This window comes from Peromyscus californicus, unplaced genomic scaffold (assembly GCF_007827085.1).
Source record: "Peromyscus californicus insignis strain IS unplaced genomic scaffold, ASM782708v3 Scaffold_5__1_contigs__length_169319896, whole genome shotgun sequence".
Taxonomy (NCBI): Eukaryota; Metazoa; Chordata; class Mammalia; order Rodentia; family Cricetidae; genus Peromyscus; species Peromyscus californicus.
Genome location: NW_026294573.1, coordinates 125,558,749 through 125,586,306, shown reverse-complemented (window position 1 = coordinate 125,586,306; position 27,558 = coordinate 125,558,749). Strand labels below are relative to the sequence as shown.

The 27,558-nt window shown below is 41.0% G+C and overlaps 1 protein-coding gene and 1 pseudogene across 3 annotated transcripts; one reads left to right on the top strand and one right to left on the bottom strand.

The window, feature by feature from the left end:
* The window catches only part of LOC128097049 (40S ribosomal protein S6-like), a 50,750-nt pseudogene extending 49,131 nt beyond the window's left edge, over window positions 1-1,619 (bottom strand).
* Ttpa (alpha tocopherol transfer protein) lies at window positions 1,579-26,106 on the top strand. 3 transcript variants are annotated; one of them, XM_052717915.1, is made up of 5 exons: window positions 1,579-1,821; window positions 8,075-8,228; window positions 15,742-15,935; window positions 20,412-20,522; window positions 23,778-26,103. In XM_052717915.1, the coding sequence occupies exons 1-5, from the start codon at window positions 1,618-1,620 to the stop codon at window positions 23,949-23,951; spliced, it is 837 nt and encodes a 278-aa protein (XP_052573875.1). In that variant the 5' UTR covers window positions 1,579-1,617; the 3' UTR covers window positions 23,952-26,103. The 3 variants fall into 3 exon arrangements, with proteins under 3 accessions (XP_052573875.1, XP_052573876.1, XP_052573877.1); XM_052717916.1 differs by lacking the exon at window positions 20,412-20,522 and having other exon boundaries at window positions 23,778-26,106; XM_052717917.1 differs by lacking the exons at window positions 15,742-15,935; window positions 20,412-20,522 and having other exon boundaries at window positions 23,778-23,964.
* Window positions 26,107-27,558: the final 1,452 nt, after the last annotated feature.

Genomic DNA, 27,558 nt, shown 5'->3' with positions numbered 1-27,558 from the left:
ATTGTAAATAAGATAAATGGGAGAGCATAACTAGAAGCAGAGGCATCTAGTGGACATGAACCTGAGCCATGGGGGAGGGAAAGAGGGGAACCAGGAGCATCGGTCAAAAGGGCGAAAGGTGAAGAAAAAAAGGAAAGAAAAAAAAACAAAAGGCAGGTAACCAAAAATGTCTGAATTACATAGGGAAGAGCCTTTGGAGAAGGGGAGCATAGCCCCTGGGCTGGGGAGTTCAGGTAGGGACTGAGGGATGCTGGGAGAACCTGGTGGCCAGGTCCATTCTGGCTTTGGTATGTTAAATAGGCACCTCAGAGGTTAGTCCCAGGTTTGAGACTTAACAGATTGCAGATTGGATTCTGATTATTTAACACTGTTCCATTTCCTCCCTCAACATAGAAGTCAAAGTTTGCAGCCCCTTAACCCCAAACATCCCTAGCCAGCTGTCTTCCAGACTCAGTTCACACCGTATCATTGCAGAATCTCTGCCAGCTTGGCCTGTTTCCTGTTGTATCATGTTCTCTTACACCATGTTTAATGACTTTTCTCTGTTGTTTTTACCCCCAACCCACGCAAAAATGAAAACCTTTCCAAGGCAAGAGTTTTGTTGTGTTCAGAGGGTGCCACGTAAGAACCACGCCACAATGACTGAAACATCAGACATTCTTGCCACCTTCTGAGTTCCTTAAAGGCAAGGGTCTGGTTTCACTCATGAGACCAGCATTCTGTGAGCATGTGCTGCACGTTCAAGGGGAATTAGTTTTATGGATTCTCTTCTGTCTAGGTGGCAGTTCAATTCTAGGATAATGTCAACGGATGGAAATGAAAGAAAAAGTACTTTTATGCATCTTCGGATATCTGGGTCTTATCTTTATCTTCTTCACCAGCGATCCTTTTGATCCCATCACTTAAGGGTTTCGTGGTGAAGTCTAAACACATACATTTATTATGTTTAAAAAGTGCCTGCGTCCATCACCTCCCCTTTTATTTGTATATGACTCTAACAGAGCTAGATGCCAAGATCTGGGAAGCATTTTTCTGGACAGAAGCAAGGAGCTGGAGGAGCAGTCAGACTGCCAAGGTAGCTTCCTAGAATTGCAGTTTGGAAACTAGTTAGAATACTGGAGATGGCCTGAGCTCAGCCTTAAGGAAGGAGTGGGGGGGGGGGGGGGGGACGGGACGACGCCTAGAGTTTCTGCCACCAGCTATTAAATAGCTGTTTAAAGGCTCTTTACAGCTTCATGAAAAAGGAGCAGGGGCGGGAGGGACAAAGGGGAAGGAGTGGGAAAGGTCCTCTGGCAGCCGACTCATAAACACTCCAAATAACTTTTTGACTTCGCATTCTTGACTTTCAACACTAGGACTTTCCTTAACTGGGACTGGCTCCAGCTACCGCTAGAAAGCCCTAAAGACGTGATCAGTACCCGCGGGCACCACGTGGGTTCCTTTAAGAGGGTTGCCGTGGCCCTTGCACCGGAGGGACGCGGGGAGTCCGGGGCTGCCCGGGTGAGTGTGCGTGGGGCGGCGGCCACGGCGGGGGTGGGGGTGGGGGGTGGGGGCGGAGGGTGGCGCTGGGCCCACGCTTTTCCCCGCCGCCCTGGCAGCGGCGGTGGCGCGGCGGGCATGGCAGAGATGCGTTCGGGGCCAGTGGCCGGGCCACAGCTCAACGCGCTGCCGGACCACTCGCCGCTGGTACAGCCGGGCCTGGCGGAGTTGAGGCGCCGAGTGGAGGAGGCGGGCGTCCCACAGACCCCGCACCCGCTCACAGACGCCTTCTTGCTGCGCTTCCTGCGCGCCCGGGATTTCGATCTGGACCTGGCCTGGCGGGTAAGTGTGCACCGGGCAGGATCCACACGCGCTGAGCGTGGCGATGTGGCTGCAGGTGCGCCCAGACCCCCGGGTGTGTCCCCCGCTCCCCTTCCCCGCGGTGGCTGTGGTCCCGGCGGTCTGGACCTTCGCTTGAACTAGTTTGGTCCCGGGGATTGGAGGAAGTGGAGACTTGGGAGCTCAGCCGCTACACACCTGAGTAGGTAACTCCAAGCGCGGTCAGAGAAGGACGAAATGGACTTCTGAAGGCATCTTGAAAAAGTCTATGTTAATAGAGCTAAAAATGCCACTACTGTCAGGTAGTTTGGAGTGTTTGGGATCCAGGGCGGAACGGGCGATTCTTTTGTGTTTCAGGCATTCACAGGACACTGAGAAGGGGTCTTGGGGCCAAAGAGATGCGACCTTGAATTTGTACCTTGGGCTCAGAGCCCTTATCTGTTCAGTAACTGTGAGGACATGACAGTAGTTTCGAGAATTGCACATTAACCTGTAACTGCTAGAACAAGATGTGCTCAGCCCTGTGCTTGGCACCGAGTAAGCGGTCAGCGGTCAGTAGGAAGACCTGACCATGACCAAGACCTTTCTCCAAGGGATACTAAGGTGCGGAATTCCAACATCTCCGAATTTTATGAAACTACTTCTATTGGATAAACGCTGCGTATGGCAAAAGCAATACAAGCAATAAAAATAATAATAATAATAAGTGCAAAGGAATTTCCAAAAAGGAAAAAAAAATTCCCACCACAAACTTTAGTTAGTAGTTGAGTGCCCAGAAATGCATTACCTGTTACTTCGCACCTATAGTCAGTATTCACTCATACAGGTGCCTGTATGTTTTGTTTTTGTTTGTCTGCTTTTGGCTTTTCTCAGCCACTTGTTGTACAGAATCATGTCGTGTGAGCACGTGCATACACATCTTACACTTTTTTGGACTGTATTATCCCTTAAGATGGAGATATTACATTAAACGTATCTAATCAGTTCCCTGTTTGTGGCTGTGGAGACTGTTACCGGGTGGTGCTAGCTCCCATGCTCACTGCTCATGCCTTCATCCAGGCATGGGGACTCCAGTGCTGCCATGCCCGCCACTTATCCCTTCATGTGATGTTCCTCTTTCTCTACATCCTCATTCTGTCTAGCAGTACAGAAAATGCCATCGTCAGGTGGGTGTTTTCTTCTATCACTGACTTTGCATTCTGGTTTGTCTTTATACTTCATCTGTATCCACACATAGGAACATACCCTTATGGGTCTCTATTGAACAAATCCATCAGTTGCTGCAGTATGGTGCTGCTATTTTCAGTGCTGAGGACTGCGACAGCATTTCAGGGAGTTTTCACTTGGTTATGCCTGCTAGATGAGAAACAATTTTTCATTTTCCTTATAATATGCACTAATTTTGGTGTAAGTGAGGTTAATCATATTTTAGATATCTAAAACTAATTTTTTCTATCTTCTTTGTTTCTCATTTATTCTTTTTTTTGTTTCAAAAACACCTGTCTACATCAAAGTAATGAGGTCTTTGTCTTAGCTTACAGCCTATCTGTTATTTAACTACGTCCTTTCTGAAAGAACTGAAATGTTTAGACATGATTAAATGGATTGACGAGTTTTTGTTTGCTCCTGGGTTTCATTGGTGCTTTCTTTTCTGGTGACGTCAGCAGTGTATCAGAAGAAGGCTAGCCAGTTAACTTGTCATCATCAAGACTAAGGCTTGCTGGAGGGGTGGAAGAAGGGAGGAGGGGGATCTGTAATTGATATGTAGAATGAATAAAAAATTTCTTAAAAAAAAAAGACTAAGACTTGCCATATGTGCAGCAGCCATGGAGCCGGGGAAGTGAGCTTCCTCCATCCTTTCACTGTTTCTTGTTTGTATTTATTATTATTATTATTATTATTATTATTATTATTATTATTATTAATTCTTATTGTAGAGCCTCATGATCTTGACAAATGCTGCCACTCCTGTGGTGATTTTCCTTTCAGAGGACCAGCATTTTCTTGTTATGGAAATGAACTCAAGTTTTGCACAGGATAAACATTCACTATGCCAGCGAATCATGCCCCTAGCCTCTGTTGGGGTACTGTAAAATTCTTTTTCTTTATTTCTCTTTCTTTTCTATTTTGAAGAGGGATTGAACCCAGGGCCATGTACATGGTAGGTCAGTAGTCTATGACTGAGCTACATCCCCAGGCCTTTTATAAATGCTTCTATCCAACAATGTCTTTAGAAATGAATTATGGATAGATTGTCTTTTTTAACGCTGATTTCAATTTAGGGAGATTATTTTGATGTTAGGAATTAAATAACCATACAGCTTCACTTCTTTCCCTGTGATTGCCAGGTGTGAAGTTTCTGAACACCATGATCAAGGAATACACTAGTATGTACTTTGCAGCTACTGAATATGAAAATGCATTACTTGTAAGTTTAAATGAGTCCTTAAAATACAGAGAGATACCTAATAACAAAGTCTATGGGCTGTTGGTCTTAGCTGCTTCTTCAACAGTCATGAGAAAGCAGGTAAAGATAAAGAATCAGTCTGTAGCCTCTCTGAGAATGTGTACATTTCCTGTATTCCCTCTTTTGCTGAATGGTTTTTATTGCCTAGACCCTTGATGAATTGCCTAGTAGGACTGTGTCTGAGTCCACTGGACAGAACCCAAGTTTCTGATTGTGACCTCTGTCTTGTGTGCCAACTGGAAAGAAAGAGGAAAGGGCAAATGTATGCAACTTTCTTTTTATTTTCTTCTGCAGTGCTAGTTAGTGCAAACTCTTTTACTCATGGTATATAAGCCCTAATGTTTTGTAGGAAGAAAATTCAAAAATTCCCTCAGTTATAATGGACTTTCTCATTTCTGGTTTTTGAAGTTATGATAAATTATATTTTCTAGTCTTAATAGCCAACATGTTTATAGAATGACAAGCATTTTGCTGAACTGTTTATATTGTCTATTTTTTTCATTTTACAAGAAATTGAGATATAGAGTAACTCCTCAGTACTCACTGTTAAACTGTGGCACAGTAGAGTAACTCCTCAGGTACTCACATAGCTGTTAAGCTGTGGCAGACTAGAGTAACACACCAGTACTCACATAACTGTTAAGCTGTGCCACACTAGAGTAACACAACAGTACTCACATAACTGTTAAGCTGTGGCAGACTAGAGTAACACACCAGTACTCACATAACTGTTAAGCTGTGGCACAGTAGAGTAACTCATCAGTATCACATAACTGTTAAGCTGTGGCACATGGCTTTGAACTTGGTTGAAGCTCAGGAAAGCCTGTGCTGCTGGAAGATGGGACTGGCTCCTTCAGCTCAGAACAGGTAGCATGAAAATAGCCTCCATCTGTTTGACAAGTAAACTGTCCAGTTCCTTACATTTCTGTCTTAAGCTGTGATGGTTTGGATATGATTGGTTCCCTCAAAACTCATATAGAGGTTTAATTCCTATGGTGAAGTATGAAGACGGCAGAAATATAATCCAACTACAGTGTTTAGAATGGGCTTTTCTGGAAAGAGTTGGTCAGTGTGGAGCATTCATGATAGAATACTGATAGTTTTTGCAAGAGAGACCATGCTATATATATACACTCCCTGAGTCTTGCCATATAATGCCTGGTGTTTTCTGAGGACTCTACCAGCAAGAAGGCTAACAGAATTAGTGGTCCACTAGACCTTGGGCCAGAAATGTGAGCCAGGATAAACTTCATCTCTTTATAACTGGTGCCATCTATGTTATTATACTATTAGCAACAAAATGATCCAAAACATATACAGTGTGCTCAGTACTTTAATCATCTTTATGATTTATGCCAAGACTTTGAAGCTTTTAAAATTCTTCTTCTTCCTGACTATTTCCATCAAACTGTAGCTTCTTTTTGTGAAATTTATCATACCATATATAAATTTCAATCTTCATTCTGCTTAGTGGATAAACATAATTTCTCAAGGCTTCATTACCTATATAGTGGGATAATGGTAGTTACCTAGAAGGCAACACTGAGAAGATGGTATTGTACTTCATAATAGTGGCACAAATATGTTTTTTGTGTGTGTGTGTGTGTGTGTGTGTGTGTGTGTGTGTGTGATGGTTTGAAAACAGGTGGAAAAATGTAAGAGGGAACCTACCCTAATAGAACATTTTAAATAGACCCTTCCAATTTGACTGAAATAGATAGCTTTCAGTAACAATAGTAAAAAATATTCATTTGTAGCTGGTTTTTTGTTGCTGTTGCTCTGGACTTGAGTTTGTCTTGAGAATTGCTTAGTGGCAATTTATTTTTATTATTAACATTTATGTAAACTGTACTTGTGAATTTGTTTATCAGTGTGGAATAAATGACCAAAGATTTGGATTTTGAGCCGTTGGGAGATCTAAGTGTCAAGACGCATGATAGTAATAGTTCATACTTACGGAAATGATTCTTTTCAAGTGTGGGCAGAGCTGATGGGTTCATGATTGACCCATTCTTTCATTGAACATGTTTTCATCTTCCGAGAGCCCACACTCTACAGATACGTGCTGAATGCGCTGCCTTCATAAACTCAAGGATCCTCTATAGCGAGATACACTTAGATATTCCCAGGACAATAAAACCATTATTCTATATAGTCACCAAGATGCTGCTTTCAACATTTACACCAAATAAGGATTTAAAGGCTTACTTTTGTCTGAGGAAACTGTTGAAAAGTAAGTGAGCATCATAAAATGCTATTGACACCGATTCTGATGCCACCTAGGACAGGAGGAGGAAGGGAGATTCATAGTATTGGACAGAATGAATGCATCAGAGCTACAATGTGCCTCTTGTTCTTGCTTCCTTTGGAAATGGCTATTTAGGTCACCGACTAGTTTTCCGGGCAAATTCTCTGACTTTCCTCTTTCTTTGCTGCGTTTGACTTTTAGTAAGTCTCTCTCTTTTAAGTGAACTGGACTTTATTAGATGCAGAGATGAGAGAGACAGACAGAAAGAGAAGATGACAGCATGAGAATAGGAAGAGGGAGGAAAGAGAGAGAAGGGAGGACCACAGAGGCTCTGTCCTAGAGGACTCCATGGTGACATTTTTCTCACGGTCCAACTGGCTCTTCTCCAGCTCAGTCCCAGCCAGGGACTTCCTCCTCAGCTGAGAGTTCTCCCTCTGTATAAGCTATTTGTAGGGTCTCCTCTGGATTATTACTGCTTTGTGACTACAGTTATTATGCTCATGATAATGGATTTCAAATATGAAATTCCTTTGATGAAGTTTCCCCAGATTAAGACTCCAACTCAGCGAAGGACAAGGTTCCCTTAGGTATCTTTCTAGTGTTTCCACAAAATGCCTTTCACCTAACTGAGGTTCAAAGTGGCTAATAGCACCCTTTAAGCATTAAACAAGTACAATGTCAATTTAGGAAATACTACAATGCCAAAAATCACAAAGAAAATTAAATGATAATAACTTTTGTTGACAAGCCAATTATGGTGGTGCTTCTATGGGGGGGGCGCAATGGGTTTCCTTTAAACTATATTTTTCCAAGATCTAAATTTTAGTTGTATAGTTTCTTTACTTCTAATTCATTTGATTGACTTTCATTCCTTGTTCTAAAAGTTCTAGGGGTAGTGTTTCAGTTATCTATTGCTAAGTAGGAAATCTCCCTTAAGGTTTTTGACATACAGCATGACTCCACAGTTGCCTGTGTTCTGTGCTTGACCAAGGCTCAGTGCGATGATGCATTTTGGCTCCTCATGGTATCCAGTGGGAACCTGACTGAAGGTATACTATTTAGGATGGCCTCTCCATCTCCCAGGCTTCTCTCCATGTGAACTGTTACCATCCAGTAATCTTATATATGCCTCTATCCCTAAAAGTAAACTCAGAAGGCACCAGACTTTTCAGGTCTAGCATAGTGTCATTTCCACTACTACACTATTTGTCAAATCAGGGTATAAGTACAGCTCAGCTCCAAAGCCAATTCCACCCCTTTCTGGAAGGTATACATCAGAAGGTCTAGACTCATTGGTGACTATTTTGGGAGACTATTATGGACGGCAACTAAAAATGACTGAGTCTTGAGTCCAAGGCCAACTCTTGTGATCTCAAATCCTTAATGAAAGGAACTTTGTCTTTTATAACTAAAAAACTCTTCCAGATTCTGATATGATAGATGACAAGGTTCACACACAACATCAAGCCTTTCAACTGTTTTAAAAATGTTTACCATGTGCATCATTTATGGCCATATTTAATTTTGTTTTTTTTTTTCAGTTACTGAAAAACTATTATAAATGGCGAGCAGAATGTCCAGAATTAAGTGCAGATCTACACCCTAGAAGTATCATTGGACTTTTGAAGGCTGGCTACCATGGAGTGTTGAGGTCCAGGGATCCCACCGGCAGCAGGGTTCTTATTTACAGAATTGGTGAGTCATCTGCAGCTCTGCTTCTCTGTCCTGTTTTGATTTTACCTCTCCCTTTCATGACTAGGTGTTCTAGTGTTTCTTTTGGTCAATGTCTTATTTCATTAGGCTACTATAGTACAGTCCCATAGACTGGTGGCCTAGAAAAATTGAAATTTTGTTCTTAGTGCTTGAGGCTGTGAAATACAATATGAAAGCACCAGTGATTTTGTTCTGATGAGGGACTGTTTTTTGGTACACAGAGATCTCACCCTGCCCTCACATAGTATAAGAAATACAGTAGTCCTTGGGACTTCTTAAAATGGCACTAATCCCATTCATGAGGACTCTACCCTTATTCTCCAATCTACTTCCTAATACCGTGAACTACATTATTAAGATGGCTCAGCAGATAAAAGTACTTGCTACAAAAGTCTGATGGCCTGAGTTCGAACTTTGGAACCCATAATGAAAGGAAAGACCTGACTCCCTAAAATTATCCTCTGACCATGGCAGGCTCTTTGTGTGTGTGTGTGTGTGTGTGTATGTGTATGTGTCAGAGGAGTACATGCAGAGTAGTACCATGAACTTGGAGGTAGAATTCTAGCATATGACTTTGGAGGAGACCAAATAAATTTTCAGATCCATAACTGGAGACCTATAATCTCTGTTACATTTTTAGTTCTGTGTGGTTAAAACTTCCAGGTGAGAGAAGAGAATCTCACTCTCCCCACACTGTCTCATAGTCCATTTGAAAGAACAGTTAACCATTTCAGGAACAGAATGTCTTTGAATTATATTTACAAATATCTATCTCTGTCTGTCTTTGTCTGTTTGTCTGTCTCTTTCAATGGAATCTCAAAATACTGACCATGCTGACTTTGAACTTTGAGGTCAGGTGGCTTCGAACTTCTGGGTCCAAGCAATCATCCTCCCTCAGCCTCCTACTACTTAGTGAGATTACAGGCAGACCACCATGCCCAGCTAGTTTCTTCTTTAAAGATTTTAAATGCACATATATCAGTGTTCACTACTTACCTCTATGTAAGACCTCTGCCTTTATCTCAATTGCTTGTTGCTTTGTCGATGGCAAGATGCTGTTTTTTAACTCTTGAAAGTATTACATGAGTAAGTATGACTGGATTCTCTATTTCTTGCCCCAGGTTTTATATTATCCACAGACCACACAGTAGTGGCTTTTCTGTTCTTTTGTGGCTCCATCCATGTCAAAGGAAGCTTCTTAGGGATGGGCTGGCCAACATATATGTTTGAATTATCAAAAAATGAATATACTATAAAAACTTAGGGTTACCAGTAGAATTTAAATTTCAGATAAACCACAAATTAGATTTTGGTATGCTTGAGACATACTTACGCTAAATCTTGTACCCAATTTATCTGAGATTCACTTTTAAGTGGTGCTTATATTTTCTGTGACAGCTGTGTTCCAGGAGCATAAAACTGAAACATCCAGATGTTTTATTTTATCCTCCCCACCCACCTTTTAAGTGTCTGGGCTTTAGAATACCTGGCTGGGCATTTGTTGTTCGTTTTGTTTTTCTAACTAACTGAGACAAAATAGGTGAAAACAACCTTTTTATAGTGACAAAGCCAATGTGTTTTGTTTTTTTTTTTGTTTGTTTTTTTTTAAATCACAAATGCCTTAATAGCACACTAGCAGGTCTTTTGTATAGCCTGGGCCTCTGGGAGTATAGGAACTTAAAAGTGTGATATTTAGGAACTGGGACGTCAGATCAGATGGTAAAAAAACTTGCTATGTAAGCATAAGGACCTGAATTCAGCTTCCCCCAGACCCATGTAAAAAGCCATTGCCTTTTCCAGTGCTTGTCTGTAACCCTAGAGATGGAGACAGGTAGATGCCTGGGGCTTGCTGCACCGTAAGTCTAGCTGAATCAGTGAGCTTGAGGCTCAAAAAATAAGGCAGAGAATGATAAAGACACACAACATTTACCTTCATGTACAGCCACATGTGCATGTTACACACACACACACACACACACACACACACACACACACACACACAAAGATGTGTTGTTTACCTCAAAGATATTTAAACTCAAAGATGCATAGGATTAAGGAAGGTCAGAAAAGAAAGGTATGCTGCAAGCCTCCTGTGTGCTATGTTATTCTAGAACAAAAGGAAGAAACTTAGAAGTATTTTATGAATAAAATAAGATTTTATGGACTTTCTCAATTTACTTGAATTAATGGAGTAGCTGACTTTTTCCATGAAGCCCATGGCCGCCACCTCCCCTCTGTACCTTGTCTGTACAGTAAAAGCAGAGAGAGAATGCAGAGCCCTTCAGTGTATTTGGACCTTTATCAGCTCCATGACAGAGGACATAATTTGAGGCCTTGGAGAGCAACTACTTTACTACAGCAGCAAAAGCAAATTTTGGCAATGAATATTTAACCATAGTTGAGTTATTATGAGTTGAAGCTATGGGGCATGTTGACTTTATTGAAATCTGTAAAATGCACACAGTAAAAACCTGTTAACACAGAGTTGCTATGAGAATTGTGTCTTGTTTTACATAGCACATGCACACATATGTCAAGAACATTAGCTGGCACACAATGAATAATAAATGGTAGGTGGATCTAGGGAAGAAATTAAAATTCTAATTTCTCATTTCTTTCTTTATGGAGTTTACTTAGCTAGTACTGTGCAATAGAACCTTCTGTAACGATCCTGTTATACCGTAGCTGCTAGCCTGCACATAACTATTGCAAGTTTGAACTGAAGCTACTCGGATGAGAAAATGAACTTTTATTTTCTACTCACAGAAAGTGAATACAGGGAGGAACAGGTCTGGCAGGTTAGCTGGCTCAGAAGCTTTTATAATCTGCAAATTTCCTTTGTTCAGCTTGTATTTCATCATTGTCGTATTCAGCTGAAGAAGTGTCATATTTTTGAGCTGAATAAATAATTCCCATATTCTTACCAAGAATTTGAGTTGCTGTAAATCAAAGAGAAATCCCATGGCCACTTTTTCCCTTTCTAGATCTTTGTCTTTTTCTTCATGGCTTTATAATACCAGCTAGCATTTAGAACTGTTAAGCTTCAGCCTCTGAAAACAAAACTGCTCCTTAGTCCCATTCCAGCCTCCACCTGCCCCTTCTGCTCTCACCTTTTCTGTTCTCAGCCAGACTCCTGGTTCCTGTAGTTCACCAACCATACTTCTCAAGATTCTCATCTGCCCCTGGTCTGGTTTCACTTCTATATCTACTGGAATAACTGTAGGCAAAGCATCCCAGCATGGGGAACAGGTTCTCGAAAGCCAGCTCAAGCACCAGGGACAGGTCCTGATCTCATTGCTAGAAGCCCACAAACAGACCATGCTACACATCTGTCACTCACATGCAGAGGGCCTAGGACCATGCAGGCCCCCTTTGGTCCGGAGTCCATGAGCTCCCACGAGTTCAGGTCAGCTGTCTCTGTGGGTTCCCCCATCGTGATCTTGACTCCCCTGGCTCCTCCAATCCCTCCTCCCTCTCTTCAACTGGACTCTGGGAGCTTGTCCAGTGCTTGGCTGTGGATCTCTACATCTGCCTCCATCTCAACTGGTGTTTTTGAGTTGAGTTAATTTTTATTTCTAAGATTTCAACTGAGTCTTTTTAAAAATAATTATTCTTTTAAACATAAAGTATTTTATTTATTCTTTTAGAATTTCCTACATGTGTATAATATATTTTGATCATATCTAACCTGTCCAATTCCTCTCAGACACCGCCCCCCCCACATCCCCTTTCCAAATTCCTGTCCTTTTCAAATAACCCATTAAGTCCAATCAGTGCTGCCCATATCAAATGAGTATACAGTGGCACATGGACAACTGAACAGGGGCCACGTCCCTGAAGACAAGTGCCTTTCCCTCTCCCAGCAGGATCCACTGACAATAGCTTCTCAGCCAGGATGGGACTCAGAGCCTTGCCCCATCCGTGCTGGAATGTTCACTGGCTTGCTCTTGTGCAGGCCACCCCTGCTACTATGAGGTCAGGGGTTCTTTCACCACCATTGTCACATCCAGAAGACAGTGTTTCCCAGCAGTCCTCCCCAATCTCTAGTTCTTACAATCTTTCCACTAGGTCTTCTGTGATGTTCCCTGATGTGTGGTGTGTGTGTGTGTGTGTGTGTGTGTGTGTGTGTGTGTGTGTGTGTGGTGTGTGTGTGGTGTGGTGTGTGTGTGTGTGTGTATGTGTGTGTGTGTGTGGTGTGTGTGTGTGTCGTGTGTGTGTGTGTGTATGTGTGTGTGTGTGGTGTGGTGTGTATGTGTGTGTGGTGTGTATGTGTGTATGGTGTGTGTGTGTGTGTGTGTGGTGTGGTGTGTGTGTGTGTGGTGTGGTGTGTGTGTGTGTGTGGTGTGTGTGTGTGGTGTGTGGTGTGTGTATGTGTGTATGTGTGTGGTGTATGTGTATATGGTGTATATGTGTGTGTGGTATGTATGTGTGTGTGTTGTGTGGTGTGTGTGTGTGGTGTGTATGTGTGTGGTGTGTGTGTGGTGTGGTGTGTATGTGTGTGTGGTGTGTGTGTGTGGTGTGGTGTGTGGTGTGGTGTGTGTGTATATGGTGTGTGTGTGGTGTGGTGTGTGTATGTGGTGTGTGTGTGTGGTGTGTGGTGTGGTGTGTGTGTATATGGTGTGTGTGTGGTGTGGTGTGTGTATGTGGTGTGGTGTGTGTGTGTGTGTGTGGTGTGGTGTGTGTGTGGTGTGTATGTGTGTGTGGTGTGTGTGTGTGGTGTGTATGCGTGTGTGGTGTATATGTGTGTGTGGTGTGTGTTGTATGTATATGTGTGGTGTATGGTGTGTGTGTGGTGTGTATGTATATGGTGTGTATGTGCGTGTGCTGTGGTGTGTGTGTGTGTGGTGTGGTGTGTGTGTGTGTGGTGTGTGGTGTGGTGTGTGTGTGTGGTGTGTATGTGTGTGTGGTGTGTATGTGTGTGTGGTATGTGTGTGTGTGGTGTGGTGTGTGGTGTGGTGTGTGTGTAGTGTGGTGTGTGTGTGTGGTGTGTGTGTGTGGTGTGTGTATGTGTGTATGTGTGTGGTGTGTGGTGTGTGTGTATATAGTGTATATGTGCGTGTGGTATGTATGTGTGTGTGTTGTGTGGTGTGTGTGTGTGGTGTGTATGTGTGTGTGGTGTGTATGTGTGTGTGGTGTGTGTTGTATGTATATGTGTGGTGTATGGTGTGTGTGTGTGGTGTGTGGTGTGGTGTGTGTGTGTGGTGTGTATGTGTGTGTGGTGTGTGTGTGTGTGGTGTGTGTGTGTGGTGTGTGGTGTGGTGTGTGTGTATATGGTGTGTATGTGTGTGTGGTGTGGTGTGGTGTGTGTGTGGTGTGGTGTGTGTGTGTGTGGTGTGTGTGTGTGTATGTGTGGTGTGTGGTGTGTGGTGTGTGTTGTGTGTGTGTGTGTGTGTGTGTGTGTGTGTGTGGGATAGATGTCCCATTTATGGCTGTAGTCTCTACAGTCACTTTTCTTTCAACTTTGACAGTTTGTAAGTTTCTGTGTTAACCACCATCCACCGCAAAAAGAAATGTTTCCAATGAGGGCAGAGAGCTGCACTAATCTATGAGTATAAAGGTAAGTATTTAGAACGCAGTTTGGTATCAGGACCATTTAGCAAAATAGCAGCCGTCTGTTCCCCCATAGGGCCTATGACTTCCTGTCTGTAGTCTTGTGACCAGATTTACAATAGCAGGCGTGTGGCAGGCCTCACACCCAATCAGGAAGCAGTTTGTTGCTTGCATAATGGTTACACCACTGTTGCAACAGTGGGCATATCTTGCTAGATCTGGTATTACGATAGCTCTTCAAGTTCACAGATGGATAAGACTGTTGATGACTTTGATCCTCTTCCAGCACTATGAAAGTTAGCTAGCAGTGCTAGCAGTCGGGAGGCTTCCAGGTTAGTCCCTGCTTGATTTTTTCTAAGTCCCTTGGTGATCAAAGTGTGTGGTGTCTTCAGCAATGTGGTCTTACCACCAGTAATCACCCTCTCCAAAACATTTATTTAATTATTTGTTTGCTTGTTTATTTATTTACTGTGTTTATGTTTGTGTGAGTATGTAGATGGGTGCATGGGTGTCACATCATGGGTGAGGTCAGAAGGCTTTCAGGGGTCAAATCTTCCCTTCTACCATGCTGGTTCCTGGTACTGAGCTAGGCAGTCAGGCTTGGTGGCAAGAGCCTATACCCACTGAACCATCCCTCTGACCCTATCTATTTTTACATATAGCTCCCAGTGTCCTCTCTTATGTCTGTTGAAATGATTGCTTCTTCTAATTCAGTTTTCTCTCTTAATTGTTCCCTTGATTTTCACTGCTTTGTATATGGAGTTTGGTTCCTGTCTTCCTGTATGTGTATCCATATGACAAGTTTTGATAAATCTTGATCACTTTTAAACACTACCTCCTTGCCTGACCATTACTACTATCATTTCTGCTGGCCATGACCTGTCTGAAGAATGGTGGGGAGGAACAGGCTGTGTGGACAAGAGTATCAGTACCTCCTCTCACTGTAGGTACTCTTTGTTTTCTCTAGGTGTGTATAGTTGCCTTTCTAAGCCCAGCTTCCTGCTCAAGCCTGTAGGGACGTGACTGCTCTGTGCTGGTCCCTGAGATCTGGCAGATGACCAGTTTGTCTATCTGCTCCACAGGCTTTTCCCGTAGAAACCTCTTTGGTTGGTGTGTTAGTCATCTGTCCATCATTGTGACAGGGTTCCTGAGGAAAACAATGGGAGAGGAGGAAAGACTGGTTCTGGAGGTTTAGACCCGTCATTGGTTGGCTTAATTACTGTGGGCTTGTGTGGGTGCGGAGTACTGCAACAGGGAGAGCATGATGGAGGGAACCTGACAGGATTATGGTGTCCAGGAGTCAACAAGTGAGAAGAAGAGACAAAAGATCCTCTTCAAGTGCTCACACCTAATGACCTACTTCCTCCAACCAGGCCCTATTTCCAAAGTTCTCAGTGCCACCCCCCCAATCCACTCATGATTGAATCCATAGATGCCTTAGTCCACTGATGAGCTTAGAGCCCTCATTAGCTAGTTCCCTCCAAACAGGAGGACCTCTGAATGCTGATGCACTAGTAACCACACCTGCAGCACATGAGCATGTGGGTCTAGTTCAGATCCATCCAGTTGCTATAATCCTTGCTGCTGATGGCAACCCAGGCTCACACTTCTGAGTTTGAAGCACTGTCGGGGCAGTAAACATGTCCATTCCTAGGCACGGCCCTCTCTTGAGGTGATGATGTGACTTCATTTATCAATCCAATTTGATCTGCATTCATTCTTAGTCGGTGCTCTTAAAATCTATTCATTTCCAGAAATTTAAGGAAGCACGGAGAAGCAGGCAAATATTTGCACTTCGATTCAATCTATTACTTAACTCATGATCCCTTGTTCATGATTTTATTTCTACACATCCTTTGGGTCTTAAATTCATTTGTTCCCTTAAAGAAACTTTCTGATTCTTCACCCAATGCTAAGATGGAATGTCTTTATTTATTTATTGTAGCGTCCTGGGACCCGAAAGTTTTTACAGCCTATGATGTGTTTCGTGTAAGTCTGATCACATCCGAGCTCATTGTACAGGAGGTGGAAACTCAGCGGAATGGAGTCAAGGCCATATTTGACCTGGAAGGCTGGCAGATTTCGCACGCTTTCCAGATTACCCCATCTGTAGCCAAAAAGATTGCTGCTGTACTTACAGTGAGTATGTTGCTAATGTTTTCCTGCCTGGCCCACAGTCAGGATAAATCTCTCTCACCCGCCAGTCCCACAGCCTCTCAGACCCGACCAAGTAAACACAGAGACTTATATTGGTTACAAACTGTATGGCCGTGGCAGGCTTCTTGCTAACTGTTCTTACAGCTTAAATTAATCCATTTCTATTAATCTATACCTTGCCACGTGGCTTGTGGCTTACCAGTACTTTACATCTTCCTTGTCCTGATGGCGGCTGGCAGTGTCTCTCTCACCCAGCTTCCTGTTCTCTCAATTCTCCTCTCTGTTAGTCCCGCCTATACTTCCTGCCTGGCCACTGGCCAATCAGTGATTTATTTATTAACCAATCAGCAACACATTTGACATACAGACCATCCCACAGCACTTCCCCTTTTCTTTTCTTAAAAAGGAAGGTTTTAACCTTTACACATCTCCAAAGTCAGCTTGGTATATTTGGGAATTTGGGCGTAGCTTCTCTTACTACTTCCTGCTGGAGGGGGTTGCTGTATCTTATGGGGACACAAAGAATACTTTAGGATTATGGAGTAGTCCATGAGGCTGTATTGTCTGAGCCAGTTGCCTTCAAACCATTCTGGATGTTGGATCATCTGGGCCATGGTGTCATCGGAGACCTTTCAGGGGGTCTTGACTGGTCAAACCTGATGTATCTTAATCTGGAACAAATCCATAGCCTCTGGCTTTCTGTGGAAACAAAAGCAGAGCCTCCTTTCCAAAGCAACATATCTTTACATCCAAATTTTGAAGTCAAGGTACCTTTAAAATATACATTTTGGCATAACTCAACAGCTTTTGTAATCAAATGTTTTTCTTTAGTTACGAATATCAAAGAGAACATAATCCAGATTCTCTGTGTGGTAGCCATCTTTACGTGGCTTATTTTTTTTATATTAGCTTGAGCCTATTGCTTTAAACTGCAGCCTTCTAAGCCTGAAATGGCGCTGGCGCTGCTGGCTCCACCCACTTCAGCTTCCCAACATGGCAGCGGTATGCTTACCACCAGCTCTGGGAGCCATCGTGGGTCTATGCTTTTATCCAAGCAGCATGTAGCCCAGAAACCTCTTTTTTTTGTTGTTTTGTACTAGCAAAGGCTAAATCCATCAAGCAGCTTAATGTGCCACTTGCAGAGGCCTCATTCCCGCCATACCGAAGGTCGAGCGCGCACGCTAGGAACCCGCCAGTAGCTCAAACCAGCAGGCTGCCGCTAACTTGAAAGAGACAACTAGAAACTGTTTTTAGCTCCATTTTAGAATCTTTTTTCTCAGGTTTTAGGTGGAAACTCTTGCCACCACGTTGGACGCCATTTGTAGCTTGAGTTTTCCTGCCTAGCCCACAGTCAGGACAAATCTCTGACACCCGCCAGTCCCACAGCCTCTCAGACCCGACCAAGTAAACACAGAGACTTATATTGGTTACAAACTGTATGGCCGTGGCAGGCTTCTTGCTAACTGTTCTTACAGCTTAAATTAATCCATTTCTATTAATCTATACCTTGCCACGTGGCTTGTGGCTTACCAGTACTTTACATCTTCCTTGTCCTGATGGCGGCTGGCAGTGTCTCTCTCACCCAGCTTCCTGTTCTCTCAATTCTCCTCTCTGTTAGTCCCGCCTATACTTCCTGCCTGGCCACTGACCAATCAGTGATTTATTTATTGACCAATCAGCAACACATTTGACATACAGACCATCCCACAGCAGTGAGTATATATATCTAACAGTCAGGTATTAAATATATAATAGTGTTTAATTGTGTTTGTACAGTTTTAGAAACTTACATTTTAGAAATGATAGATATATATTTAAACAATGTTAGCAGTAGACATAATTAATTTATTAAAAATTTAACAAACTTCAAAATAAATACATTCAAACTAAGTAAATACAGAATGTATACATTATAATATAAAAGTGATTTTGTTTTATTTTTGTTATTTAAGTTTTCTTCCTAAATTAAAAAGTTGGCTCAAGACAGGCATGGTAGAACACATCTGAAATTCCAGCCTTTGGCTGGTACAAACAGGAGGATCAGAAGGCCAGCCTGGGTGGGCTACATGAGATCTGATGTCATAAAAAAACAGTAACAACAAAAGTTGACTAAAAAGTTGTTATGGAATAGAATTTTTTTTAACTATGTAAAGATGTGTTGCATTTGTTTGTGTTGCAGAATAATTGTTTAGTTATGTAAAGGTGTGTTGCTTTTGTTTATGATGAATTTGTTTAACTACATAAAGCTGTGCTGCCCTTTCACCTTACCTGCCTAAGGAAGCTGGTTGGTCCAATAAAAAGATTAACGATCAATAGCTAGGCAGAAGAGGGATAGGTGGGACTGGTGGGAAAAGAGAAAAGGGGAGCCAGCCAGCTGGGGCCCAGCCAGCCAGACACGGAGGAAGCAGGAAAGCAGGATGGACAGTACACTGATGAGGGAAACGAGTCTTGGGCTAGCACATAGATTAATAGAAATGGGTTAATTTAAGTTAAAAAAGCTAACCAGAAACAAGCCTAAGCTAAGGCTGAGCATTCATAATAAATAATAAGTCTCCATGTCATGGTTTGGGGGCTGACAGTCGATAAAGCCTGCTACAAAAAAATATAACAAGGATACAGTAAGATTTCACATGTCTTGCTAGCTATAAATTGATAAGCCTTTCTTCAGAAATCAAGTCTTTATGTATATACCTGTGTTCTTGTGTGTGTACCTGTGCATGGGTGAATGTATATAAGGAAGCCAGTGGACAACGTTAGGTGTCATTCCTCAGGTGCCATTTACCCTATTTTGAGACACAGTCTGTCATTGGCCTTCACTGATTAGGCTAGGCTGGCTGCCAATGAACCTAGGGGCTCTTCTCCACTACCTCAGTGCTAGGATTATAAGCATATGCCAACATGCTCAGCTCCCCCTACCTCAAGAATTTGGGGATCAAACCCAAGTCCTAATGTTTGCATGGCAAGCGGGTGACGGACTGAGCCATCTTTCTAGCCCCCAAAGTCTTTTTTAAAAGCCATTATCTTTAACCTAGTAATTATACTTCTGGGACCCAGTTAACAAATAGTCATGTTATAGTAAGGGCTTTGTACGTTGTAGCAATAATAGTTTACTATGCTCTAGATTCCTAAGTCTTCCAAATGCTTTTCTACTTAATGGCCATCCCGGGTGATGGCAGACAATGACCACTTCAAATCAGCAGCGACCTAAGGATCCTAGTCCAGATCTGCTGATGTAAAAGCTTTCTACAGTCACCTCTCTTCCTGTACACAGACAGTGCCTGCAGCATGACTTCCAATAGAGGAAATTTAGATACAACTTACTTGCCCAGAGATAGGAAAGTGATCACTTAAACGATGACATATCCATTTGTTGGACCATCTCAACAATGCTAAAACTCACAATGCTCACCACAAATCATATTACAACAATGAGACGGAACAGAATGCAAGATGCTTAGAGGACATATTGCCAATTAAGTTTAAATAAAATTATATATAGAATGTGGGAAAAACCCAATTAATAATACATTTCAAAAGGGCAAGAAGGGGAAGATAGTCTTCATAAAAGAGGAAAAAGTCTGCATTAACAGTAATGACTAAACTTTTGGATAAGAAAGCTATTGATGAGTTTATTTTTCTTTCAGGTTATTAACCTTTTAAGCTTTTTAAGCAGTGTGTGACTTTGTTACTAAAGATATATCCCAAAGTCAAAATTTAAAAAGTGTGCACTTATTGTTATATTCTTTCAATTTTCATGGATGTTTGATTTTTTTCCTCTAAAAATATTTTTGGTAAAAATACTAAATTAAAAAAGTGCCCTAAATTGCCATTGTTTCCTTAGGAGAAGCTTTATGTGTGACCAGGGAGTGGATTTTCTGGTGAAAGTGTATGCATGGCTGTTAACATACTTGGTCTAAGCTATTAGGAAAAAACTTCCTGCAGATCTTTTTTGAGTCCACTGGCAGTGATAGATAAACCAGGCTTTCATATTGATGGAATAAACGATTTTGAAAATGGAATTACACTTTAGAGTCTGCTGTAAATGTGATGTGTGTGTGTGTGTGTGTGTGTGTGTGTGTGTGTGTGCTCATGCACACTCGCCCATACATACATAGAGGACAGAGGTTAATGTTTTCTATTTCTCTCCACTTTTTTTTGAGACAGGGTCTTACAATCAACCTACACCTCATCATTTCTGCTAGACTGGTTAGAGTAGGGATCCGCTTGCCTCTGCTCTTCTGCACTGGGACAGGCACAGCCATGCCAGCTGTTTACATGGTTGCTTGTGGTCCGAATTCAGGTCTCCATGCTTGTATAGCAAGCACTTTACCCAATGAGTCATCTTCCAGACCCCTACCATAAACTTATAATGTGTTCCTAGAAGAGACTTGTCTTTAGGAATGTAACTGCAGTATTTATGTTGTGTTATTAAGGTTTTTTTTTCTTTACTTTCAAAAGGATTCCTTTCCATTGAAAGTTCGTGGCATCCATTTGATAAATGAACCAGTCATTTTCCATGCTGTCTTTTCCATGATTAAACCATTTCTGACTGAAAAGATTAAGGGCCGGGTGAGTAAAATATATTCAAGTGATTATATCTCCTGAGAACATTCTTACCTCTTCCTATTTAAGGACAGGGTTTTTTTTTACTATATTCCCATGTCCCTTGGCCATAAACCACTGGACCAATATTGCAAATACTTATCAAACATGACAACTACTCTTATAAATTAAAATTTACTTAAAAAAACCTAGCATTACTGGCTGTGAGACCCTGGGGAAACGGACATGCGTGTATCACTGGAGTGTAAAGTGCATTCCCTGTAGAGGGCAGTGTGGTAATAGTTATGACAAGCTAGAGCTGTGCACCAACAAAAGCGTAGATACAGAAAAAGATTAAGACAATCGAGCATCCATCGCGAGGGGCTGGTGGAAGGAGCTATGACAAACTCACACAAGCCTGCAGGGTGTGTTTTAAGATGAGATGCATACCAGGCAGATCCGTGTTGGTGGTTTTGCTGCCTTTTCCATGAAAACATTATGTTTGCACAAAAAAGTGTTTTGTCAGGATAAACAGAAATATGGATGATTCCCAAATGATCCAGGGACAGTGAGTGAAGGCTGAGTTAGTAGCAAAATCTCTGTTTTTAATCTTGTTTTGACTTCCAAGTTATGTGGATGTGTTGTACTAGCCTGTGGAGGAACATCCTTACAGCTTTCGTTCAGGGTGTTGTTAAGTTGTCCAGTTTGACTCTCTTTTCTAGGTTCAAGTGACCCTCCCACCTCAGCTTTCTGAGAAGCTGGGGAATGCACAGGTGTGCACCATTCGCCTGCTACAAGTGGTTTTGGAAGAACTTTGTGATTCAAACCTAAAAAATAACAGTAGTGATGGTATTCATTATAATGAGATACTTAGAAGTCCAGAAACTATTCTTCCATCTTCAGAAAGCATAACATCTTATACTTGGTCAGAACATTATGACCCTAGAAAGATTCTTCACAGATTAAGCAATCCAGTTGGTATTTCTTTCCCTTTATTTTCCTTAAATGGATCTCCTTATTCTTTGACAATTCCAAGCATGTGTCTAATGTATTTTGCTCCTCCGCCACCCCTTACCCTTTCCCAGGTTCCTCCACTGCCATTGAACTGCTTCTTCCCAGCAAATCCCTCTCCTTCTTTCTAGGATTTCTATTGTTATTTGTGACTGTCAATGGGTATTTCTGTCTTAAAAAAAAAAAAGATTTGTTCTATTCTTTAGTTATGGGTATGTCCGTGTGGAGGGATGTGCTGTGAGTGCAGGTGTCCTGGAGGCCAGAAGAGAGTGTCAGATCTCTTGGAGCTGGAGTTACATGTGGTTGGGAACCACCTGATATAGGTGCTGGGAACTGAACTCTGGTCTCTAAAAGAGCATCAAGCCATCTTATCTCTCCAGGCCAATTTCTTTCTGTCATTAAGAAAAATCATCCCTAAATTGTCAGCTCTAGTGAAGCCGGCCACTTCTGGCTACTTTGCATTTTAGTGTTTTATACAGGCCATTTTGTTTTCCTTTTAGTGTTACTTAGTAATACCAGATATCATCTGATTAACTCTTAACGTTCTAAAAATAAGCATATCTATTTTGGGTTATATTCTGAACAATTAAGAACAAAACTGAGAATAACTGAGTCTAATGAAAAGGGAGAATATGAACCAAAAAGACAAAAACTTTAGAAACTGAGCTGTTAAGTGAGGCAGCTTGGTGAATGTTAACTCACAGCAGACTAGCCAAAATGGGAAGCCAAACTCAGGCACTCTTCCTTCTCAGCTTCTCGACAGCAATATACAGTTCAATATTTCTCCTTTCCCGAGAAGATAGAATGTCTTCTCAGCTAACTGATAGCATCTTAGGTAGTCGAAAAAAGTCAAGGGTTGGGATCTGAGGTTCTTAAGTATGGATACTTATCATTCATTTCTTTTTCCTTTAAAAAGATTTTTTTAAAGTGTGTGTGTGTGTGTGTGTGTGTGTGTGTGTGTGTGTGTGTGTGTATGAAATATCCAAGGTGGCCAGAGAGGGCATCAGATCCATGGAGCTGGAGTTAAGACTGCCCAGTGTGGGTGCTGGGAACTAAGGTTCACTGAGCCATCTCTCCATTCCCAACCCTCACGTGCTAGCACATATAGGTTCTTATCAAATGGTTGCTGAAAGCACTGATGAACATCTTCCTCTATGTGAGTGTCCCTGCCAGCTCTGCTGGGAAATGATCCGCAGAGAGGCAAGAATGAAACTCGGTTCAGCATGACTTTAGTTAGCCAGGCTGGATCATCTGGAGTCTGACCCCAAGTGGTTTATCTTTTCCATAGTTAAACACAGTAAAACTTGGGGGAAAAAAGTTTCCTCCTGACAATTGTCACAACAAAGCTTAAGGCAGGGCTATATTGAAACTTTTTTGCAAAGCACATCTCTTTTGGAAAGCACTAGTGACCTCTTCTACAAGGATGGGTTCTATTGACTGAGAAGGATAAGGGTCTAGGGAGGAAGGGTTTGTAATAAGCATAACAGCAAAAAACAAGCATCTTTTGCAAAGTCCATGGGGCCTTTTTCATAAGAATGTGTTATATTGACAGAGAAACAATCCTCAGGAGTCTGGGGGATTGGAGTGATGGCTAGGTCAACAGAATAGCAAAAGATCATCAAGTTATCAAACAACATCCACTCCAGCCTTCTTGGTGAACAGATGTCAATTTTGTCCATTGAAGAAAAAAGCCCATGTGTTTAACAACTCTGTTCTCTCTAGTATTATCTGTAAGCATGTGAGTGTCATGTCCTTCTACACCCCTAGCTATGGGAAAGGTATTTTTGCTTTTCTTCTTTAGCAAGATCTACTTTTGCTTTCTGTGGCTTGCTTTATCTTGCCTTTATTGGCAATCTACAGTCATTTTTTAAAATTTGAAAAGAAAATTTAGGGCTCACAACTGTTATAATTTCTTGATGGTATTGCATCCATTGACTGTAACCATATAAATTACTCCTCGTGAGCCTAATTATGGGTGCAGCTATATGCTTCTATTTACTATGAATTAATATCAGGTAGTAAATTTTATCATCCTTTTGTAAATATACAAATGCAAATCAAAGAGAACAATAAAATTATCATTCACATCAGCACCATCTAAATATAAGTACCATTCCTAGATTGGAAAATAGAAGAACAAAGGGTGCAGTATATATATGTACTTGCTAGCCTTGGTATATCATACTTTGTAGGGTTTGTTTTTCCACTGGAAATGCTTCTAGCATGGTGAAGTCAAAGCCAACACCTTCTAAAACACTGTGGCTATTTCAGATTCATCTGCATGGGAACAATTACAAATCAAGCCTGCTTCAGCACTTCCCAGACGTTCTTCCTCTGGAATATGGTGGTGACGAGTTCTCCCTGGAGGATATTTGTCAGGAGTGGACAAATTTTATAATGAAGTCTGAAGACTATCTCAGCAGCATTTCTGAGGCCATCCAATGAGAAATTATTTCCTGTGCATGACTTCGTCATTAAAAATCTAAGGATGGGATCCTATTTGGTTACTAAATTCAAGAGCAAACCTTCAAATTGAATTGATGCTTATCTGATCTTTAAACATGCAACATGGATATCTGGGGAATGTTTTAACTTTTACAATGCTCTGTTCCTGTTGAATTAATTAATGTTAGAAGAGATTCCTGTTTACATGTGAAGAGAAAACATAGATACATCTAAAGTACCTGTTCCACTGTATCTTGGTATGGTTTGGGAATTCATTTTAAACAAAATTTTATAATCACATTGTTTAATACTAGATTGATGACTAGTCCACTGCAAAGAAATACTGTGCATATCAACTGATGGTGAAACAATATTAGTGCTCAGTTGAGGTTGATGTCAGATTATAATTCAGATTGCAATGTGAATACAGCTTTATGCCAGCAGGATAGTTTATCTCAGGAAAATCCCACTTTAGCATATGCACAACAGAAGCCTTTGAATGTAAGTTTACATGCCACCGTGTTGTATGCAATGAAATCACTGTAACTAATAAAAATGATTTAAAACTTTAGAAAATATTCTGGGCACAGCTGATGGTTTCTTCCACAGTTTTGTGTTTTCAAATAAGTAAAGAATATAATTGTGGCTTCTGATTATGATTTAGACATGGAAGTAAAGGTACATGTCTTTTACGAGGACTGCTTATACTTGAAAAACCTAACAGAACTACACAAAAGAAAGGAAGTGTTTACATCATATTTAACCATCACCAGTTGTAGCTAGCAGTTTTCAGATTATTCATGAAATAATTTGAGTTTTAGTATTATCTCAGAATATTCTAAGTCCCACAATTCATGTTCAGTTTAGACAGTCAGTAGGTGGAGTGTGCTGTCTGTACCACAGTGCTGCTCATTTTATAAGACTTACATTCATTGAGAAAGATGTAATCTTATCCCATATTCAGTACAGTCTTAAATTTCTGACATAATTTTTATACTTAATGTTTTCTAATTAATTTTATTTTAAACTTGAAAGAATACAAGGTAGGAAGTTTATTGAATATGTGTTCAATATTAGTCATATAATAGTATCTTTGTGCAAGGATATTTTTCATTGCACAGGGTGTTTTTCTTTATAAGAAAATGAGTCTAATCAGATGAGCTGATACTTATGATTCTCTGTACATATAATTCTGGCAAAATCAAAAGGAGGTGCAGATGTTCGTAAGAGAATGTGTATAATTTTGAGTAGCAGTTAGATGTTAATTTTACTATTTAATTTTACTAAAATCTTTCTTTTTAAAAAAACATTAGTCTTTACCAAATCATAAAATTAAAATTGTGTAAACAAAAATAATAGAAAATCAGTTAAGGGAATAAACAGAAACAAAACACCTCCCGCTTTTCAAACTTTAAATCACAGAAGGAAACTCAGATATCACTTTATTTACATGTGGCTGTTCAATCACTTGCCATGATTCTGTGGAGGAATGGTATATTAATATAAAGACTAATGTTTTAAATGTCTTTTAATGTGTACATTAGTGAAGTAATAATGGACTGAATTTTAAAATGTCAATCAATGTAAGCACATTCTATAATGGGGCTTTGAAACTTTTACAAAATGAAGCAATTCTATGAAGAACATTGATGAACAATGTGAATAAATAGTTTTGAAAAGTTCTGGGCAAATAACTGGAATTCTGTATGTGGCTTCACTGCATTTGTACCAGAAGCGTTTTCTGAAAGGTGAATTCCATACATGTTTACTGTGTTGTAGAACTTCACAATAATTTGTTTTAATATTGTTAAAAATAAACATCTTTCTCATAGACCATGGTGTTAATTTTTTTCATTTAAAATGTAAATGAGGCATTCTTTTAAAAAATGCTTTTCATTCAGAAAAAAATTAAGCAAAAATGTACTACTTCTTATTGCCCATTGTATGACTGTTGATTCCTTTCTTTTTAAATTTTAGGTACAGGGTGCTTTTGCCTGCTGCTGTGCTTCCTTTGGTGTGGTTTGCTGTGTCCAGAACAGACACTGCACCATATGTTCTGCTCTGTCCTTGAGTTATTTGTCTTTGAAATTCATGTGCAGTTTTACTTGGAGAGTAAAAAACACCTAAAAAAAAATAAAACCTATTAAACAAAAATTATTTGGTCGACTCAGTAGCACACTGACTTGTGTTTTTTAGTTTTATTTCCATGTTGCTTAGACTTTCAAGTATGCTTTAAACAATTAGCTTTGTGGTCCCTTTTATGTATGTGCTGAGGAGATGGGTTCTATTCCCAGCATTTCATAAAACAAGTAAAAAATAGATAATCCAATTTTAGAATAATTTCCTACCAATCCAGATCATGATTTTATTTGTTAAACTAGATTTTACTTATAGAAATAGCATTAAAGTTCTTTTGAAATATTCTCTTTACCACTTACATTAAATATATAAGTCAAAAATTAAATACAGAAAGAAACCAACCCAGCCCATGAGTGACACTGTATTTTCTGGAACACTCCTCACAGGCTGTGTGTGCTGAGTATTGCCATTTGTTAGATGGCAAACTAGAGAACCTGGGAGTTACAAAGGTGGAAACAGAATTGAAGCCAATAATATTAAGACTGGTGGAAAACACTGCTCAGCCAAGACACAGGCCTTCCTTCTCCCACCACATCCTCAGCACCTGACTAATTGCTCTTATCTATTTAAGTCAATCAGATTGCCTACTTTTTAATTATTATTTTTATTTTATGTGTATGGTGTTTTGCCTCCATTTACTTCTCTGTACCACATATTTGCCTGGTGCCCATAGAGACTGGAAGAGGGTGCTGGATTCTCTGAGACTGGAGTGACAGATGGCTGAGACTACCATCTGCTAAGAATTGAACCTGGGTCCTCTGGAAAGAAGCCAATATTCTTAACTGCTGAGCCATTGTTCCAGCCCTACATGTCTGTTTTTGACAACACCGTGGATTAAATCCTGTGTTGTGGCAAATAGAAACATTATCCTAGTCACTGTTTTATTGCTGTGAAGAGACAGTGTGACCAAGGCAACTCATAAAATAAAGCATTTAATTGGGAGCTTGTTTACCATTTCAGAGGTGAGTACGCTGTCATCATGGTAGGGAGCATAGCAACAGACAGGCAGGCTTGGTGCTGAAGAAGTAGCTGAGAGCTACATTCCTGATCCACAGACAGCAGGCAGAGAGGGACACTCGGCCTGGCATGTGCTTTTGAAACCTCAAAGCCCACCTCTACTAACACACTTCCTGCGACAAGGTTGTACTAATCCTTCTAATCCTCAAACAGTTCTCCTGGTTCCACTAAGCATTCAAACATATGAGCCTATGGGGGCCATTCCTATTCTAACCACCACATTCCACTCCCTGGTCTCTATAGGCTAGTGGCCATATCAAAATGTGAAATGCCCCATAGTCTTTCATTCTTGACTATTTAAAAGTCCATAAGGCAATCTCTTAACTGTAACCCCACGTCAAAACAAAAGCAAAAAACAAATCACATGCTTCCAACATACAATGGCACAGGATATATATTACCATTCCAAAAGGGAGGAAAAGGAGCATAGTGAGACCAGAGCAAGACGGAA

What these genes read in the sequence shown, in the direction of transcription:
- Ttpa (XM_052717915.1), top strand. Translation starts at nt 1,618, where the DNA reads ATGGCAGAGATGCGTTCGGGGCCAGTGGCCGGGCCACAGCTCAACGCG. An exon ending in ATCTGGACCTGGCCTGGCGG is followed by an intron (nt 1,822 to 8,074) that starts GTAAGTGTGCAC and finishes TTTTTTTTTCAG; the next exon opens with TTACTGAAAAACTATTATAA. An exon ending in GGTTCTTATTTACAGAATTG is followed by an intron (nt 8,229 to 15,741) that starts GTGAGTCATCTG and finishes TATTTATTGTAG; the next exon opens with CGTCCTGGGACCCGAAAGTT.